The 15,661-nt window shown below is 36.3% G+C and overlaps 1 protein-coding gene across 6 annotated transcripts in view; it reads right to left on the reverse strand.

Annotated features, from left to right (window-relative positions):
* Positions 1-2,211: 2,211 nt before the first annotated feature.
* The window catches only part of LOC149776743 (uncharacterized), a 65,703-nt gene continuing 52,253 nt past the window's right edge, over positions 2,212-15,661 (reverse strand). The window contains exons 9-12 of one of the 6 annotated variants that reach the window (XR_016416101.1): positions 10,763-10,848; positions 3,026-4,464; positions 2,754-2,795; positions 2,212-2,677 (exon numbers count right to left, since the gene is read on the reverse strand). Coding sequence is in view for 1 of the 6 variants with exons in the window: in XM_089941278.1 (XP_089797404.1) it covers positions 4,272-4,464; positions 10,763-10,848 (279 nt within the window). In the remaining 5 variants the exon portion in view is untranslated. Of the gene's footprint in view, positions 4,465-10,762; positions 10,849-15,661 lie in introns of all 6 variants that reach the window. The other 5 variants (XR_016416097.1, XR_016416098.1, XR_016416100.1 and 2 more) reach the window with 5 other exon arrangements.

Consider the following 15,661-nt stretch of genomic DNA (forward strand, 5'->3'; position numbering starts at 1 on the left):
GTTGATGTTGTTGACAAGCAAACTTTAAACCCCCTATTCTGATTCTCCTTTGATAGTATATTTGCATGTGCGAGAGTATAGTGGTGTGTCTAAAAACACTTCCTACTCTTGTGTGTGATAGCATATTTGTATGTTGTGTGAAAGTTTGTGTATCATGTAAACCTATCGGCTAATGTTAATTTTCCGTCTGGCTCTCAATTGTCCCCGTGTGTAAACATACGAGTTAGCTAAAAATCCCGTTTGGCTCTCAAGTGTCCCCCACATGCAAACCTTTGACCTAATGTTAATTCCCATTTGGTCTCAAGTGTCCCCCAGCACGTAAACCTAAGGGGTAATGTTAATTCCTCTATGGCTATGAAGAGGATGATACAACTAGTTTTCTCACAGAAAATTTCTTACTGCTACTGTACTGCAATTATGGGATGTGAGAGAGAGAGAGAGAGAGAGAGAGAGAGAAGGGGATGGACCTTACTCAGAGATTAGAGAAAAAATACTGTAAGTTTTGCGCATTTAAGAATATTTCAGTTGACACACAGGTATTTCTTTTGTTCGACATGAAAACACTATTATTCAGTATGTTTTCTTCTAGTGTATGTTTGCAATTTAATGTAAGGCGATTTTAAACAGATAATTATTTTTAAATCCATGTTAACACATTATACACGTCATTATTGCAAGGAATTAACATTCTCCATAAACAATTGCTATAGATTTTTGTCTGCAGTTATTGAAAATTTACTTGGATTATACGGCACTGTGTTTAATGTTAGCCAAACGATGCATAGATGTAGTAGGACATTGTACAATGCAATTTTCTGGAAGCGCATCCTTGGAGACCTTATTGCATATTAAAGGAAGTATGCGAGAATAAAACTAAGGGAAATAAATCATATTTTCTACATATCAAATGAAATGTGTCCTTGTCCGGATTGCACCGTTTCACTGACATGCTGATGGATATATGGTTACACAGATAGACAACATACATATAGATGGATATTTAGGTAGAGATAGATAAACAATCTTACCAATATGTGTGGATAGCATTAGCAAATATGATCAGAAGGGGATTCGGTTTGCGCCACAAATAAAGCTTAGCTTAATTTTATATGAGTATGGACTATGTTAGGTAACTGCTGTCACGTGATTTTGTATTAATCTAGTGAAAGATGGCTTTTACCTCTTGGTAAATTTTGGGGTTATTTATATCCAATGACTCAGTCAGTCATACATACAGAAGGACAGACAGGCAGACAAATAGGCGGATGGATAGGTTGATATGCGGACCAGTTTAAGTTCATAGCATGGGAAATTAACAATTATCAATGACTGAAATACTATCCTTTATTTAAACTTATAATAATTCAATGTGTTACAAATACATAATGGAAAATTAATGAAATCGAAAGAAATTATTATTGCAAAAAAAAACCTTACAAAATAAAATTTCCCCAGAAGTCCAACCGAAAAAAGATACTGCTGGCAAATTACAGTAAATGTTGAATATATATAGATAATAGAAAATAAAAATTAAAAGTTTCTAAAAAGTGGAAGGAAAAGACGCAAAACATATATTTATTGAATCAATGAGTATTTGGCATCTATTTGAATAAAATAAAAAGACAATTATTTAATTTTTTAAATAAACAGAAAAAAGTCTAAGGTAAGGCGTGTCATTTAAGAGGTTAAAATGTCTAATGCAATGTATGTCATTTAACAGGCAAAAACGTAAAGGTAAGGTATGTTATTTAAAAGGTAAAAAAGTCTAAATTAAGGTATTTTCTTTTAGGAAGTGAAAAAGCCTAAAGTGAGTCATGTCATATAAAAGTGACGAAGCCATAGATATGGCGTGGCATTTAAGAGGTGAAAATGTATACGGTAGGGCATGCATTTCAAGATTTTAAAAAAAGTCTAAGGTAGGATATTTCTTTGAGGAAGCGAACAAGTTTACGGTAATGTATTTCTTTTAAGAAGTAAAAACGTCTGAGGTAAGACATGCCATTGAAAAGGTGAATAGATCTAAGGTAAGGCATGTCATTTAAAGGGTGAAAAAGTCGAAGTTGGGCATAATAATTAAAAGGTGAAAGATAAGGTAAGGAGTGTCGTTAAGACGTGAAAAAGCCTAAGGTAATGCATATGATATGAAAAGCGAAAAGTCAACGGTAAAGTAACGTGTTTTTTTTTTTTTAAAAAAGAACAAAAAGACTAAGGTAAGTTATTTCTTTTAATAACAGAAAGAGTCTAAAGTAAAGTATATCATTTAATAGGTGAAAATTTCTAAGGTAAATCATGTCATTTAAAAAGTTAAAAAGTCTACGATAAAACAAGCCATTTAAAAAGTCAAAAAGTCTAACGCAGAGCATGTCATTTAAGAGGTGCAAACGCCTGATGTAATTCATGTCATTTAAAGGTTGAAAAAGTCTGAAGTAAAGCATGTCATTTACAAAGAGGAAAAGTCTAAGGTAAGGCATGTCATTTAAAAGGTGAAAAAAAAGTTTAAGGTAAAGGATGTCATTTAAAAGATTAAAATGTTTAAGGTGTGAAAATTGCAAACAAGAAAACAGGTTTAATACAAGACCGAGTATCATGCAATCCACAAGCTTAACTTGACAAGCACATCTATATGGAACTATCTGTACCTGGCTACTAGAGTTCGTGTATATAGAACACTTTGTACCTGGCTACTATAATACATGTATATAGAACACTTTGTACCTGGCTACTATAGTACGTGTATACAGAACACTTTGTACCTGGCTACTATGTATAGTATGTGTATATAGAACACTTTGTACCTGGCTACTATATAGTACGTGTATACAGAACACTTTGTACCTGGCTAATGTATATGTATATATAACATTTTGTACCTGGCTGTGACTATAGTACAGGTATATAGGACACTTTGTACATGGCTACTATAGTACGTGTATATAGGACACTTTGTACATGGCTACTATAGTACGTGTATATAGAACACTTTGTACTTGGCTACAATAGTACGTGTATATAGAACACTTTGTACCTGGCTACTATAGTACGTGTATATATAACACTTTGTATCTGGCTAATATAGTACGTGTATATAGAACACTTTGTACCTGGTTACTATATATAGTACGTGTATATAGAACACTTTGTACCTGGCTGCTATAGTACGTGTATATAGAACACTTTGTACCGGATTGCTATAGTAGGTGTATATAGAACACTTTGTACCGGACTGCTATAGTATGTGTATATAGAACACTTTGTACCGGACTGCTATAGTATGTGTATATAGAACACTTTGTACCGGACTGCTATAGTAGGTGTATATAGAACACTTTGTACCTGGTTACTATATATAGTACGTGTATATAGAACACTTTGTACCTGGCTGCTATAGTAGGTGTATATAGAACACTTTGTACCGGATTGCTATAGTAGGTGTATATAGAACACTTTGTACCGGACTGCTATAGTAGGTGTATATAGAACACTTTGTACAGGACTGCTATAGAAACTCGTATGAAACTCTTAATACAGGGCTACCTTAGTACATGGATGTAGAGCTCTTTGTACTGGGCTACTAGAGTTTGTTTATTTTGTTGGTTAAAAAAATACAGTGTAAAAGCTGTATTCAGTTTGAAGATATATTCATTAAACACTGAACATGGCTTGATTATACTTTGGCGAGGCTGCTTACTGGAATATTACGAAGAAATCTCTATGATCAAGTAGACTTCTGGTCAGAGGAAAGGGAAGTAACCCTTGTCCCAGAGTTATTAGTTATCCATGTCAAATCACTAAATGAAAAACCTTCACAGCCTAAATGATGTATTTTCCTGTTTAACCCTTGTCATGTTCATCAAAAGAGAGAAAAATAGTATAGACCCAGGCGTGATTTACAGTACCAACCATAAACACTAATAATTATTTTGACTCGAATTGTTTAATTTTACATCATCTTATAATAGATACACCTACCACAAAATACATGTAATTATTTGTCTTTGTAAAAATGGCAGTAAAATAAGAAATATGTCATCTCTGACCATTCCATACTGAGCTTTTACTAGCCATACCAAAATTTTACTGTGCATTGTTCATTCTTGTTAAAGATGAGAGATAATATTTATATATGACTCATTTCTTGCACAGAATACAGGTGAAAAATATTCTTTGATCACACTGAATACTTCACTACTAATGAGATAGCAGAATCACGTATTTACAAAATGTCAGAAAGCATGATTCCATATCTAATGGAAAAATATATTTCAGGCAAACTAAAAACAGGCCACCAGAAATTCGTCTAGATCGATTTGTCCATCACCATTTATGTCGGCCGCTTGCAGAATCTTCTCAACATCCTCATTATTGTAGGTCTTTGTTGTCTGGCACATTTTAGCCACTTCATCCCGACCCATCTTCCTGGTGACCGGATTGCACAGCTTCATGAATTCTGCCTTTAAGGTCTCTCTATAATAATAATAATAATAATAATAATAATAATAATAACAACAACAATAATAATAATAATAATAATAAGAAGAAGAAGAAGTTGAAGAAGAAGAAGAAGATTTGGAGATAGCATCAATGGGTGCATCGCCCCCAACACCTCTCAAATTTGCTCTGAGGAGCCTTAAATACTAGTTGGAATATGAAAGTTCGGAGATGAACAGTCAGGAGATGTCTGTGTGTGTGTGGTTTGGATTTTTAACGTAGCTTTTACAATTTTGTCATCATATCGCTACGATGTCTGTAGTATGACAGTTTATAGTGATGTCTAGCACTGGGGCATCATGCCGAAGACATGTAGCATGGTGTCCCACCCATTCACATTATCCTGACACCAGGCGGACAAGTCATAGTACTAACCTCTTAATGCTGAGCGCCAAGCGAGGCAGCTGTTAGTACCATTTGATATGACTCAGCCTCCCAGCACTGGAATTCCACTCATCCAAAGGTTCCAAAATAAAATTGCACAGTAACTTTGGCTGAAAATCAAGGTTAGGAAACTGAGCAATTAGGGTCAATAACCCTTCTGAATGATAGTGTGGAATATTTGAAACTAAATCCATGTAAAGGCTTGTCATTATAAAGCTACATTCAAATCTGGTTAAAATGCTATCATGGTTACTAAAGTTATCCAGAGTCATGAGGCCGCAATAAGGGCCATAACTCCCATAAATGTTATGGAAGGCTGGAAACAAAGTACACTCAAGGTCTCATCAATCTAAAGCCACCTCCTACTATTTTAGCTAAATACAGCAAATATTAGTGAAGTTATCATCCGGAAACAAATGATACGCATAGAATACCTATAACGGACATGAGAATTTATCAGGCAATATTCATAGGAAATTGTAGCAGAATATTTTGATTGGTTTTAGAGCTACGATACATCCCATGTGAACGTATGAAGCAACTGTCAGGTGCTATAACTCTGTGCAAAATAAAGTTAACAAGACGAAACCCATAAAATGCGCATTTTGAGTTCAAGACAATGTACACAATAAAATGCATCCGAATATGTTAAACGGTTCCTCGGCCATGCATACAAGGATATACATTGGTGGAGATGTGATATCGATAGAAAAAGGTTAACGGTTCCTTTAAATTTGGAACTGACAGAAGACACACTCAAGGAGGATTCTACAGATATGAACTTCGGAGAGAGTGGTAGGTATAAGGTGAAGTTGTTTAAATTTGCAACACACGCAATGGAGAGAATATTCGTATATATTTATGTTGTTCTCATGTACTGTGGCTGAAAGTTCCTCGGATATTGTACTTATGGTAACTGTACATAATCTAAGCACACAGCCGACTAAAATGACTGCTTAGCTTGAATTGGTGTAAAATACACTATCTTTAGCAATTATTAATATAGGGAAAATAAATGTTGCCATACTAGACAATATCTGCTTCTGAAAATGCAATGACTTAATTACCATCTATATCTGAAAGTGCAATGATTGAATTACCATATATATATATATATATATATATATATATATATATATATATATATATATATATATATATATATATATATATATATATATATATATATAATGTAAAAAGAAGGTATTTGCTCTCTTTTATAATTCGCCTCTGAAGTCCAGGAAGTGAAAATGACCAAGCGGAGCTAGCAGTTTTTTTTTAAAGGTGTACATCTGAAGTAAGGCCAAGCTGTAAACAACACATATATCACACATCAGTTATACACTAATATGAAGGGAATTAAAGTACTTCGAACAATACCTAAGATATACAATGTGTTTTAATATATGTATTAGATTGATGCGTATCGTTCAAATTCTGACAAAATTAGATCCAAATAGTACTAGGAAAAATAAACAATCGCCCTTGAAAGCCTTAGATATCATACAATCCTACAATGCTTCGCTATGTAATCACATTAAAGACGTATCTTTATCATACAATCCTACAATGGGTTGCTGTATAATCACATTAAAGGCGTATCTTTATCATACAATCCTACAATGCGTTGCTATGTAATCACATTGAAGGCGTATCTTTATCATATAATCCTACTATGCGTCACTGTGTAATCACAATAAAAGCCGTATCTTTATCATACAATCCTACAATGCGTTGCTGTGTAATCACATTAAAGGCGTATCTTTATCATACAATATGTCGCTATGTAATCACATTAAAGACGTATCTTTATAGTACAATCATACAATACGTTGCTGTGTAATCACATTAAAGACGTATATTTATCATACAATCCTGCAATGCGTCGCTATGTAATCACATTAAGACGCATCTTTATCGTGTTCAGATTCTTGACACCTCTTTTTGCTACTGCAGTGGAACAGAAACCAACCTACATTTCTTCATATTCTGTCCCAAATACAGTCACGATCGAACCTGGTTCATAAGACAAATTACCCTCAGTGTCATCTCTGATTGTTAGGTTAGATTTGCTGCTACGGGGAAAGCTCGATACAAATGAACAATATTGAATTTTACAACATGCATGCAAATATATAAATGATACCGGACACGATTTCAATAATTAATTCCGATTATTTATGCTGTCGCTAGGCTTCTCTCTCTCTCTCTCTCTCTCTCTCTCTCTCTCCAATTATTGCAATACTCCATTGTTTGTTACTCTCTTAGGGAGGGATATAATAAGGTAAGGAGAGGCAAAAGAAGTTGTCAGACCTGGTGTCCAAGTCAATTTTATCAATAAACCGTCCATTGTGAAATCAGACGCTTCAATGAACAAGAAACAAATAAACAAAATTCTCGTGAATGACCTGAATTTATATGAGACTCACAGAGTCACCAATTCTGTAATTCTGACCTAAACAAATAGCAAAATGAGGTGTCAGCAACCAGACTGACTGACGTTGGACTCCCCACGATGAACGAATAATCATTAAAACCAAACAAAGAAATACATGCAAACGCTAATACAAATAGCATACACCATGGGTATATTACACAACTGTAATTCCCTTTTTATCTACGTGCATGATTGTTGTTGTTGTAGGGTTTAAGGCCATTTTTCAGCACAAGATAAACTATACATGGCGGCCAGTATAAATGGAAAACCCCGGAAAGAACCGACCCATAAGAAACTACTGGCAAGCATTCCCACATTGGTCGAGCCCTATACTCAAACCCACGCAGTCAGAGGTGAGATGGCAGTGATCTGTAATGGTGAGCGCTTTAGACCACTCGGGGCTCTCCAAGAAGTTATAGTGTGTGGTAGCAGCAAAAAGGGAGAGGTAGACACCCAAAAATAGCGGCAGACACATTTTTATTACCCAACGAGGTGCCAGTGATCAATCTAACTGACGTTGGATATGTCTTAAATATTGAGTAATTTATAATGTTCGATTGTTGGATTGCTGAGTGCGAATTTTCTTTCTCATTGTACGTAAACACACCCTCCCACCCCGTGAATCGCTAAGTGCGAAACGAAATATTGGAGATTTTGAGTGCTTTCCATGCTGAATCTTAGTTTCTTAAATTTATAATGAAGCACGAATGACAAACGAGCGGTAGCGATTATTAATAATCTTGACACAAGTACAAATTCATAATGCAATTTATTGCAGTGACTTTGTGGCGTGACGGGTTGTTATGCCATCACTGTGGTAGGTGTGGGGTGGGGTGCTTCCAATATTAATTTAAATTATTATAGAACTCACACCCAAGCTCCATTTTGGTTGGAAGTTAAATTAGTCAAAGATAGATGTAGAGAAGCGAGCCCCAGTCAGCAATGCAGACTGTTAAATGATTGAATATACAAAAAAAGTGAAATTCAACTAATAACAATTTAATGAAAGTTCAATAACCAAATGGTTAAAATTTCCCAAGTACTCTCCTTCCCCTCGACCCTCTGATAGCCTTTTGCATCATTTGATTTGTAGTGTGAGATAGCTTTCCACCCGTCCTTTTATTCTACTCATATGTGTATTCTTCTCTCCTATTCCTCCTATTCCTTCTCCTTTTCGTCCCGGCTTTCTCCAAATACCTTCTCTCCACCGACTCCTCGATACTCCTCCTGCTTCTCTCTATCTCCTTATCGACTCCTTTTCCTCCTCCTCCTCCTCGACTCTCTCTTGACTAGACTTCTCGACTCCGACTGTTCTGCTAGTCGCACTTCCGTTTCCCCTTTTTAGAGACTCGGGACTTAATTGAACCGGAAGTTCTGTTACCCAAAATGCTTCTGGCCTTTACGAAGCCTTGTCTTTCCTTAGAATAACCTCTCTAAGTTTTACCACCAAATTACGAGTGGCTCTCTCGGAGTAACCATATTTTGCTCATCAATCTTCCGATAATTCTGATAAAAATTGTTATCACACCCTCCGTCTCAAATCCGATTGGATGTCTCTTTGATTCGATTCAATCAATTTTAGCGGACAATATCCTTCTCGCTGTATGTCTACATGGGGACTAACTTAGAACACGCCCCAGTCCCTTGCGGTTCTTCTGATCTTAGGACAAAGCTGTAACACCTAGGTGTGAAGTTGCTCGATCTAACGCCTGTGCTGATTGAAGATGCCGGATCTTCTCTCTGGTCACGGTACATTGCGTTCGAGATTAACTCTAGTCCGCGGCTATGTTCAGACATTAAACATGGTTTGTACTAATACCTTAGTTTATACACGACTTATGCACATGGATGAGCAAACGTGACAGACTCCACAATGTCTGATTTCTGGAACTTTTGACACCCTAATGATCTACTAGTTGTATCGAGGAAAAATGTACGTGGTCAGCGTAAATTATTCGAGCTTCACAAGGAAAAATTTCCAACTCAACAAGTCCTGCTATGTTAGTGACCAACAGATACACGTCGACTAAATATATTCGTTGACATTCCGGCAGCAAATAGAGTTTGCCGGAGACAAACAACTCGTTCTTGATGATATCGTCGAGGTTCCAGTGGAGGCTGTACAACAGGCGTTGTCGTTAAACCCATCGTGCTGGACTCTGGGATATGCGATAACAATCCATTCGTTTCGGGGATTAACAATATCAAACACTGTTATCCTGATTGTCGATGATCGCACAGAATGGTCAAATTTAGTTTATCTGGCTGTGTCTAGAGCAACAAAAATATCTCAGTTGCACAGGGTTATCTACGTGTTGGAGTTGACCACAGCGTTACAAACAACAACGAGGTCACCAGGAATTATCAAAGCAGCGAAGACAAAATGACAAATTATGCGCGGGATGACACCAAAACAAAATGATGCCAGTTTGATCTTGATGTGGAATTTGTCATGACGCTAAAACAACGACATAACAATCATTGCGACAGCTGTAACACAATAATGTTGCGGCAATATTTTCTTAACGACGTACGACAATTTACCGTGGGCAGAATCGAAAGCAGTCTCGGCCACACACGGGAAAATGTTTTGAATGTAACAGACATTCAGGAGCTTCGTTCCCCAGCGTGTGATTCTTGTTAGTGCGCTTTGTTGGCGCGTGGAGGGGTGGTGGTGGAGGCGACGTGAAGAGGGCAGATATACGCTGGCGGCCGAGTACAGATTTATCCAATTACTCCAATGCGAAATGGAAATCATTTCGAGTACGAGTTGGGAAGACATTTCTCAACCCGGGTAATAAGCCAGTTTCTACGAGCAGACGTCACGCTGTACAGCATTTACGAGACTGTATAGCAGCATGAATTAGTTGCAGAACATACTGGTTTCTTAACACAAGGAATTCTCTGGATATTTTAGGTTATGCAGGTTTAGTAATTTCAGATAGGAATAATTCTTTGTACTCGATGCTTGGGTCATGGGTTGTACTGCACAGCGCAAGGTACAAAATACGGCTTGGAAAGGCTTATTATCAAGTCGTACAAATGTGAAATAAATAAAACAACATGCAGGTGTGAAATCTGAATTTTTTATTGTGTGGTTATTAGGCAATTAGCGTTTAACAACCCTTCCACAGCGACTCATATCTTGAGGTCATAGAAAATAGGGAAAACATGGACGCCAAATCAGGCTCATGTAACTGTATGATTTGCTCAGTTGTGAAATTTCCTAGCATATAAAAATATTACTACACACCGTGTACGTGTAGGAAAATAAAGGAAACTACTGAGCTGTTGGCGTTAAGAAAATCTAAGAAAATTTGATTTCTAATCTTACAGTTAAAAGTCCATCACACACACACACACACACACACACACACACACATATATATATATATATATATATATATATATATATATATATATATATATATATATATATATATATATATATACCTTCGATGTGGCAGCATCATTTCTTGCAGGAACTCTTTCTTCGAGATGCTCTTGCTTCCGTCCTTGTCTAGATCGGTGAAAATGTCCTGTAAATTGTACAATTTAAGCATCTCAATTCAAATTCCACTTTTACTTCTTCGACGTACATAGCATTTTACTGCATTGTATTTTACACAAATAATTCGTTAATGTCGAAGCTCTACAACTGATAACAAGTTACAGTAAATCATCGAATGTAGCACTCGGGTTATCCAAGTTTTTCCCTACCATGAACTTCCCCCTCCCCCTGTTACGGGTTATATGTGCCCGCGTGTTATGCAATTCGATTTTAATTCGTATTACCACGTTGTAGTAATAGTTTAGAAGACTCGTTTCCTATTTCAAGCAATGCACCAAGTTCGAAAAAGTAAATGAATCTAATGTTGATTATGTAGTTGCTTTTCAGTTCAGTTGAACTTTAAATTAAATGTGTCGAAGTTTAAAGACGATGTAATAACAAGAAACAAGATCAAACATTCATTCCGCATCTTTATTTAAATAACTTACTAATTTATGAAGAGCGGCATTGTTGTTGCGTTTACTAAAATCTTAGACTGACCTAGATAGAATTTTATAATATAAACGTGCATCGCGCAGTATAGCAATGCCAATACTGTTAAGAAATGAGTTATAAAACTTGTGTTAATTAGAATTTGTGAACTTCTATAGCACCAAATAAAAGTTATAACATTACTTACTGTAAAGCTAATAACTGTTAATAAATATGATACTGAAACTTAAAGATATCCATCCTACGCACTGCCGTACAATAAACAGTACACGATGCAGTCAATGTCTAAAAAAGTAATTTTATTCTGCATCATTTGGGTCAAAACTAGCAGCAGCATCCACAGTATCTGAATTTTCAAAACCGTCAAAAACTTCCTTCCTGCACGCTCTTCCAAATCATCATAACCTCGGCGAAACGTGCTTCATTGACGTTTGAGACCTGTGATGCTGCGTCTAATTAGCTTCATTGACGGTTGAGACCTGTGATGCTGCGTCTAATTCGCTTCGTAGACGGATTAGACATGTGATGCTGCGTCTAATTCGCTTCATTGACGGTTGAGACCTGTGATGCTGCGTCTAATTCGCTTCGTAGAACGGATTAGACATGTGATGCTGCGTCTAATTCGCTTCGTAGAACGGATTAGACCTGTGATGCTGCGTCTAATTCGCTTCGTAGAACGGATTAGAGCTACACGAGTCAAAGCTTCCGGAAGAATTTCACATTTACGGAATCCATTGCACGGCTTTGAAGAACACTTATGCTATATTAAATGATATGGCCTCCCAGGAGAAACAAGATATAGAATTTCGCAATCCAAATTTAAACTGGCCGGCTATATGGAAAAATTGGGCAGGTATAAGACAAGCTTCCATACAAAGTCGGCTCTTCCTATATATACCAAACCTGCACGATAAGTGGCTGACAGGCGAGGCTGTCTTTAAGAGGCATATTATAAGTGTTATACCGCATTGTAGATTATGCGGCAATCATGTGGATTCAAAGGATCACTTAATACTCAGATGTCCTAAAATAAATATAGAAAGACAGGAGTTAAAGAATATTTTCTTTAAAAATACGGTATACTAGAAGATAAGCAATTTCTATTTAAAAATAATATTAATGACATGAAGATTTATAATGAATTAATAAATTATTTTAAGTCCATAATGAAGATAGCACGGGAAGACTTTAAAATCAAATAATATCCACCTTCAAACCAATTTAGATAATAGTATACCTTGAAGAGGTCCTTGTACTTAACTAACAAACTATCTATAACAAATACCTCGTATAAATTAACACATTACTTAGAGCAACAATTACACATGCAAGGGACAGGGATTTGTCCTTGCTGACTAATGAACATATGACGGTACGACGCCTAAGCTACGTGACTCACGTGTGGTAGTACGGGTCGTACCGGATCTCCCCGACAGCAAGGTCAGCAAGAACATTACCAGGAACACGGGGAACAAACTAGTAAACAATACGAGGTATAAATACACACAACATGCACACGCTTAACATGCAAATGTCTATTTCAATCCTTTCTTTCTTTCCTCCTACACAAGCAGATACACTAAAATTATATTATAGGTTCCAAAAGACCGAGAGGCACGGTACTGACACAAAGAGATCACAAGTGTCACCGCCGAATTTCCTGAGCCATAAAGGAACCATTAATTAAGTAATAACTTCAAGAATTTGATCTCTAATAACCAATCCATACAAAAAAAAAAAAACAACAGCAAAAGGATAATTGACAAAACAAATAGCACACACATAAAGCAAACACCGGACAACACTGATCCCTGGCAAGGATCACTCTTTGTATTAAAACACCAAGACCAGCCAGAGTCAATGAGATTCTAAACACTAGAGTAGGGCGGTGTATAAACCCTAGATCAAAATTAATTAAATCGAAATTGTAATAAATGTAATACAAACAAAAGTTACACGATGGGGGGGGAAAACAAAAACACATACAATCCTTTAATTTACGGCACTCTGGGGATCCCTTCTATGATGCAAGTCTGAGAGGGACCACACCAGTAAACATTTAACAAAGAGAGCACATGGTGTCATCGTGGAAGGGTTAAAGGTGAGGAAACTAAATTTAAATTGAGCAGTTTGGTTGAAACGGCTCTGTTGCAGTATGTCCTGTTATCAATCGGAGTACGTGGATGGAACTTCAGACAGTTTAGCCTCTCAATGGTAAATAGAAAAGATGATTCACCACATCATACTTTTTTATTCAATGTATATAATTAAAAGAATCCAACACAGATTTTGGTCTTTTATTATTCTTTACGAAAACCTGCAGGTTATGTATGTCAGCCCGTATTCTGATATATTTTTACATACAATAGAAAAAAACTTCTGGTAATATAAGAGTGCGTGTTGTACTTGTTTTACTGTAAAGAAAATCGGAAATAACACTGCTTCTTGACATAAGAGATTGATTCTGGCACGGAAATGTCATGTTGTATATGTAACAAACCAAACCTACAGGGACACGTAGAATACGTGATGTACAACATCAATAATAAGGACCAGAGCTCCACGTTTCTTTTTGGAAAGTAGATTTCCTGAATTATTTCCAAGAGAAATACGATTAAAGCCTACATACTTGATAAATCAATCTCTATTATGTCCAATCAGTATGAAAACTGCATGCCAAGTTTTCTTGAAATCTATCCATGGTTAAGAAATGGCGTGGAAACCAAAGTCAGGACAACAGATACTTCCCGATAAGATCACTAGCAGACGATATATTCTGCCCGGTGTATCTCGACGACGAGCAACCTGGCAGTTAGTTTCTCCTACATGCGGCCACCAAAATCGACCATTTTGAACAAGACACACCGAAGCAAAATCAACCTATAAATTAAAAATATAGATACTACAGAAAGCCTGGTTTGTGATCTGTTTATGCATGTATTTTTTTGTACCAGCATCTTGAGATTTAATGAATTGATTTCAACTTCCAAACACCATATAAACTCAATGGTAAGTCTACCAGCATACCACATATATGGCTGCTGATGACATCATTCGGGGACTATTGTATATGATGATGTGGATGATATAAATCAAACTAATTCAAGGTGTGTCAACATAAAGTTACATCCTAAATTTGGTTTATATCCAAAAATATTTAGAAAAGTTTTATTGCAGATCCCAAAGTTCGAAGAATAGAAAACCAGTGTTAGTAAGTCATTCATGTGGAACGCTGTGGATTGCCATGGAACGCTGTAGAACACCGCCGAATTATGTGGAACTGCTATAATCCATCTCATTCAGATAAATCTTCATGGCAGATATGGTTGACATTCAACAATCTATGGTAAAGTTGTGCTCGATACCAACTTATATATAAGCGTACATGTGGTGAACGTGCCCTCAGCTGACATCTTTTCGCTTGAGGCATCATCGTTGCAAGTGACGTGAGACAGTCCGCACCGCTGTCGCCCGTGGCTTGCAAAGATACAGGGGCATGGAACATGAAATATTTCCTTCGAACAATGCCATGTTTTTAACGTTGACACATACAATTAGAGATGTGCGAAGAATGCATCTATTGATATGATGCTTGTTTGTTTTGCATGTCAGGTTATCTGTACCATATTGTTGCATACGCCAGCCATTATGTACAGATCTTAATGGACGAGTCCTATAGAAACATTTGGTACCAATAACACGTTCCTTGCTCAACCAGACTTCAGTAACAGCTTTCACATAAAATTCTTGTCAAAACTACCTGACCTGCTTTTAGTCCAAACAGAAAAATGTGTGATTCAGTTTGCACAGGTTTTAAAATTAGGGTAGGCAGGTTTATTTATATATATAAAACAATATATATTAAATGTGATTTATTTTTTAATTTATTTTCTTTTTATTATTTTTTAACCTTTTAAGAAAGTGTCGGCAATGAGAAATGAACGATCGGCCACCCGGAAACACGCATAATATTTTGATTGGCTTTATGTGCAATACATTTAAAGAAAAAAGATCTGTTTATGCCTGAGGCACATACAAAAAAAATTGTGCGAAATTATGATACATATTGGGCAAGCATTATTTTCTCGCATTCAATTCTTTATAAACTCTCTGCAACACATTTTATTTTGGTGGTTTGGAAAGCCTTTTGACACAGAAACCAGTGAAAGGATTATTCATGCATGAAATAAATGTATACAGATCACTGGTCCGTATATATATATACCAGGCAGGACAATTCTCATATTTCACAGTAATGTAAGCAGGTATTGTTGTCACATGTCATCAACCTAGTTCTGACGAATTCATTTGAAAAGTTTAATGAAATGTGGGAGCCAGGCAGACCGATG

Source organism: Sinohyriopsis cumingii, chromosome 18 (genome assembly GCF_028554795.1).
Source record: "Sinohyriopsis cumingii isolate HCF-2022 chromosome 18, ASM2855479v2, whole genome shotgun sequence".
Taxonomy (NCBI): Eukaryota; Metazoa; Mollusca; class Bivalvia; order Unionida; family Unionidae; genus Sinohyriopsis; species Sinohyriopsis cumingii.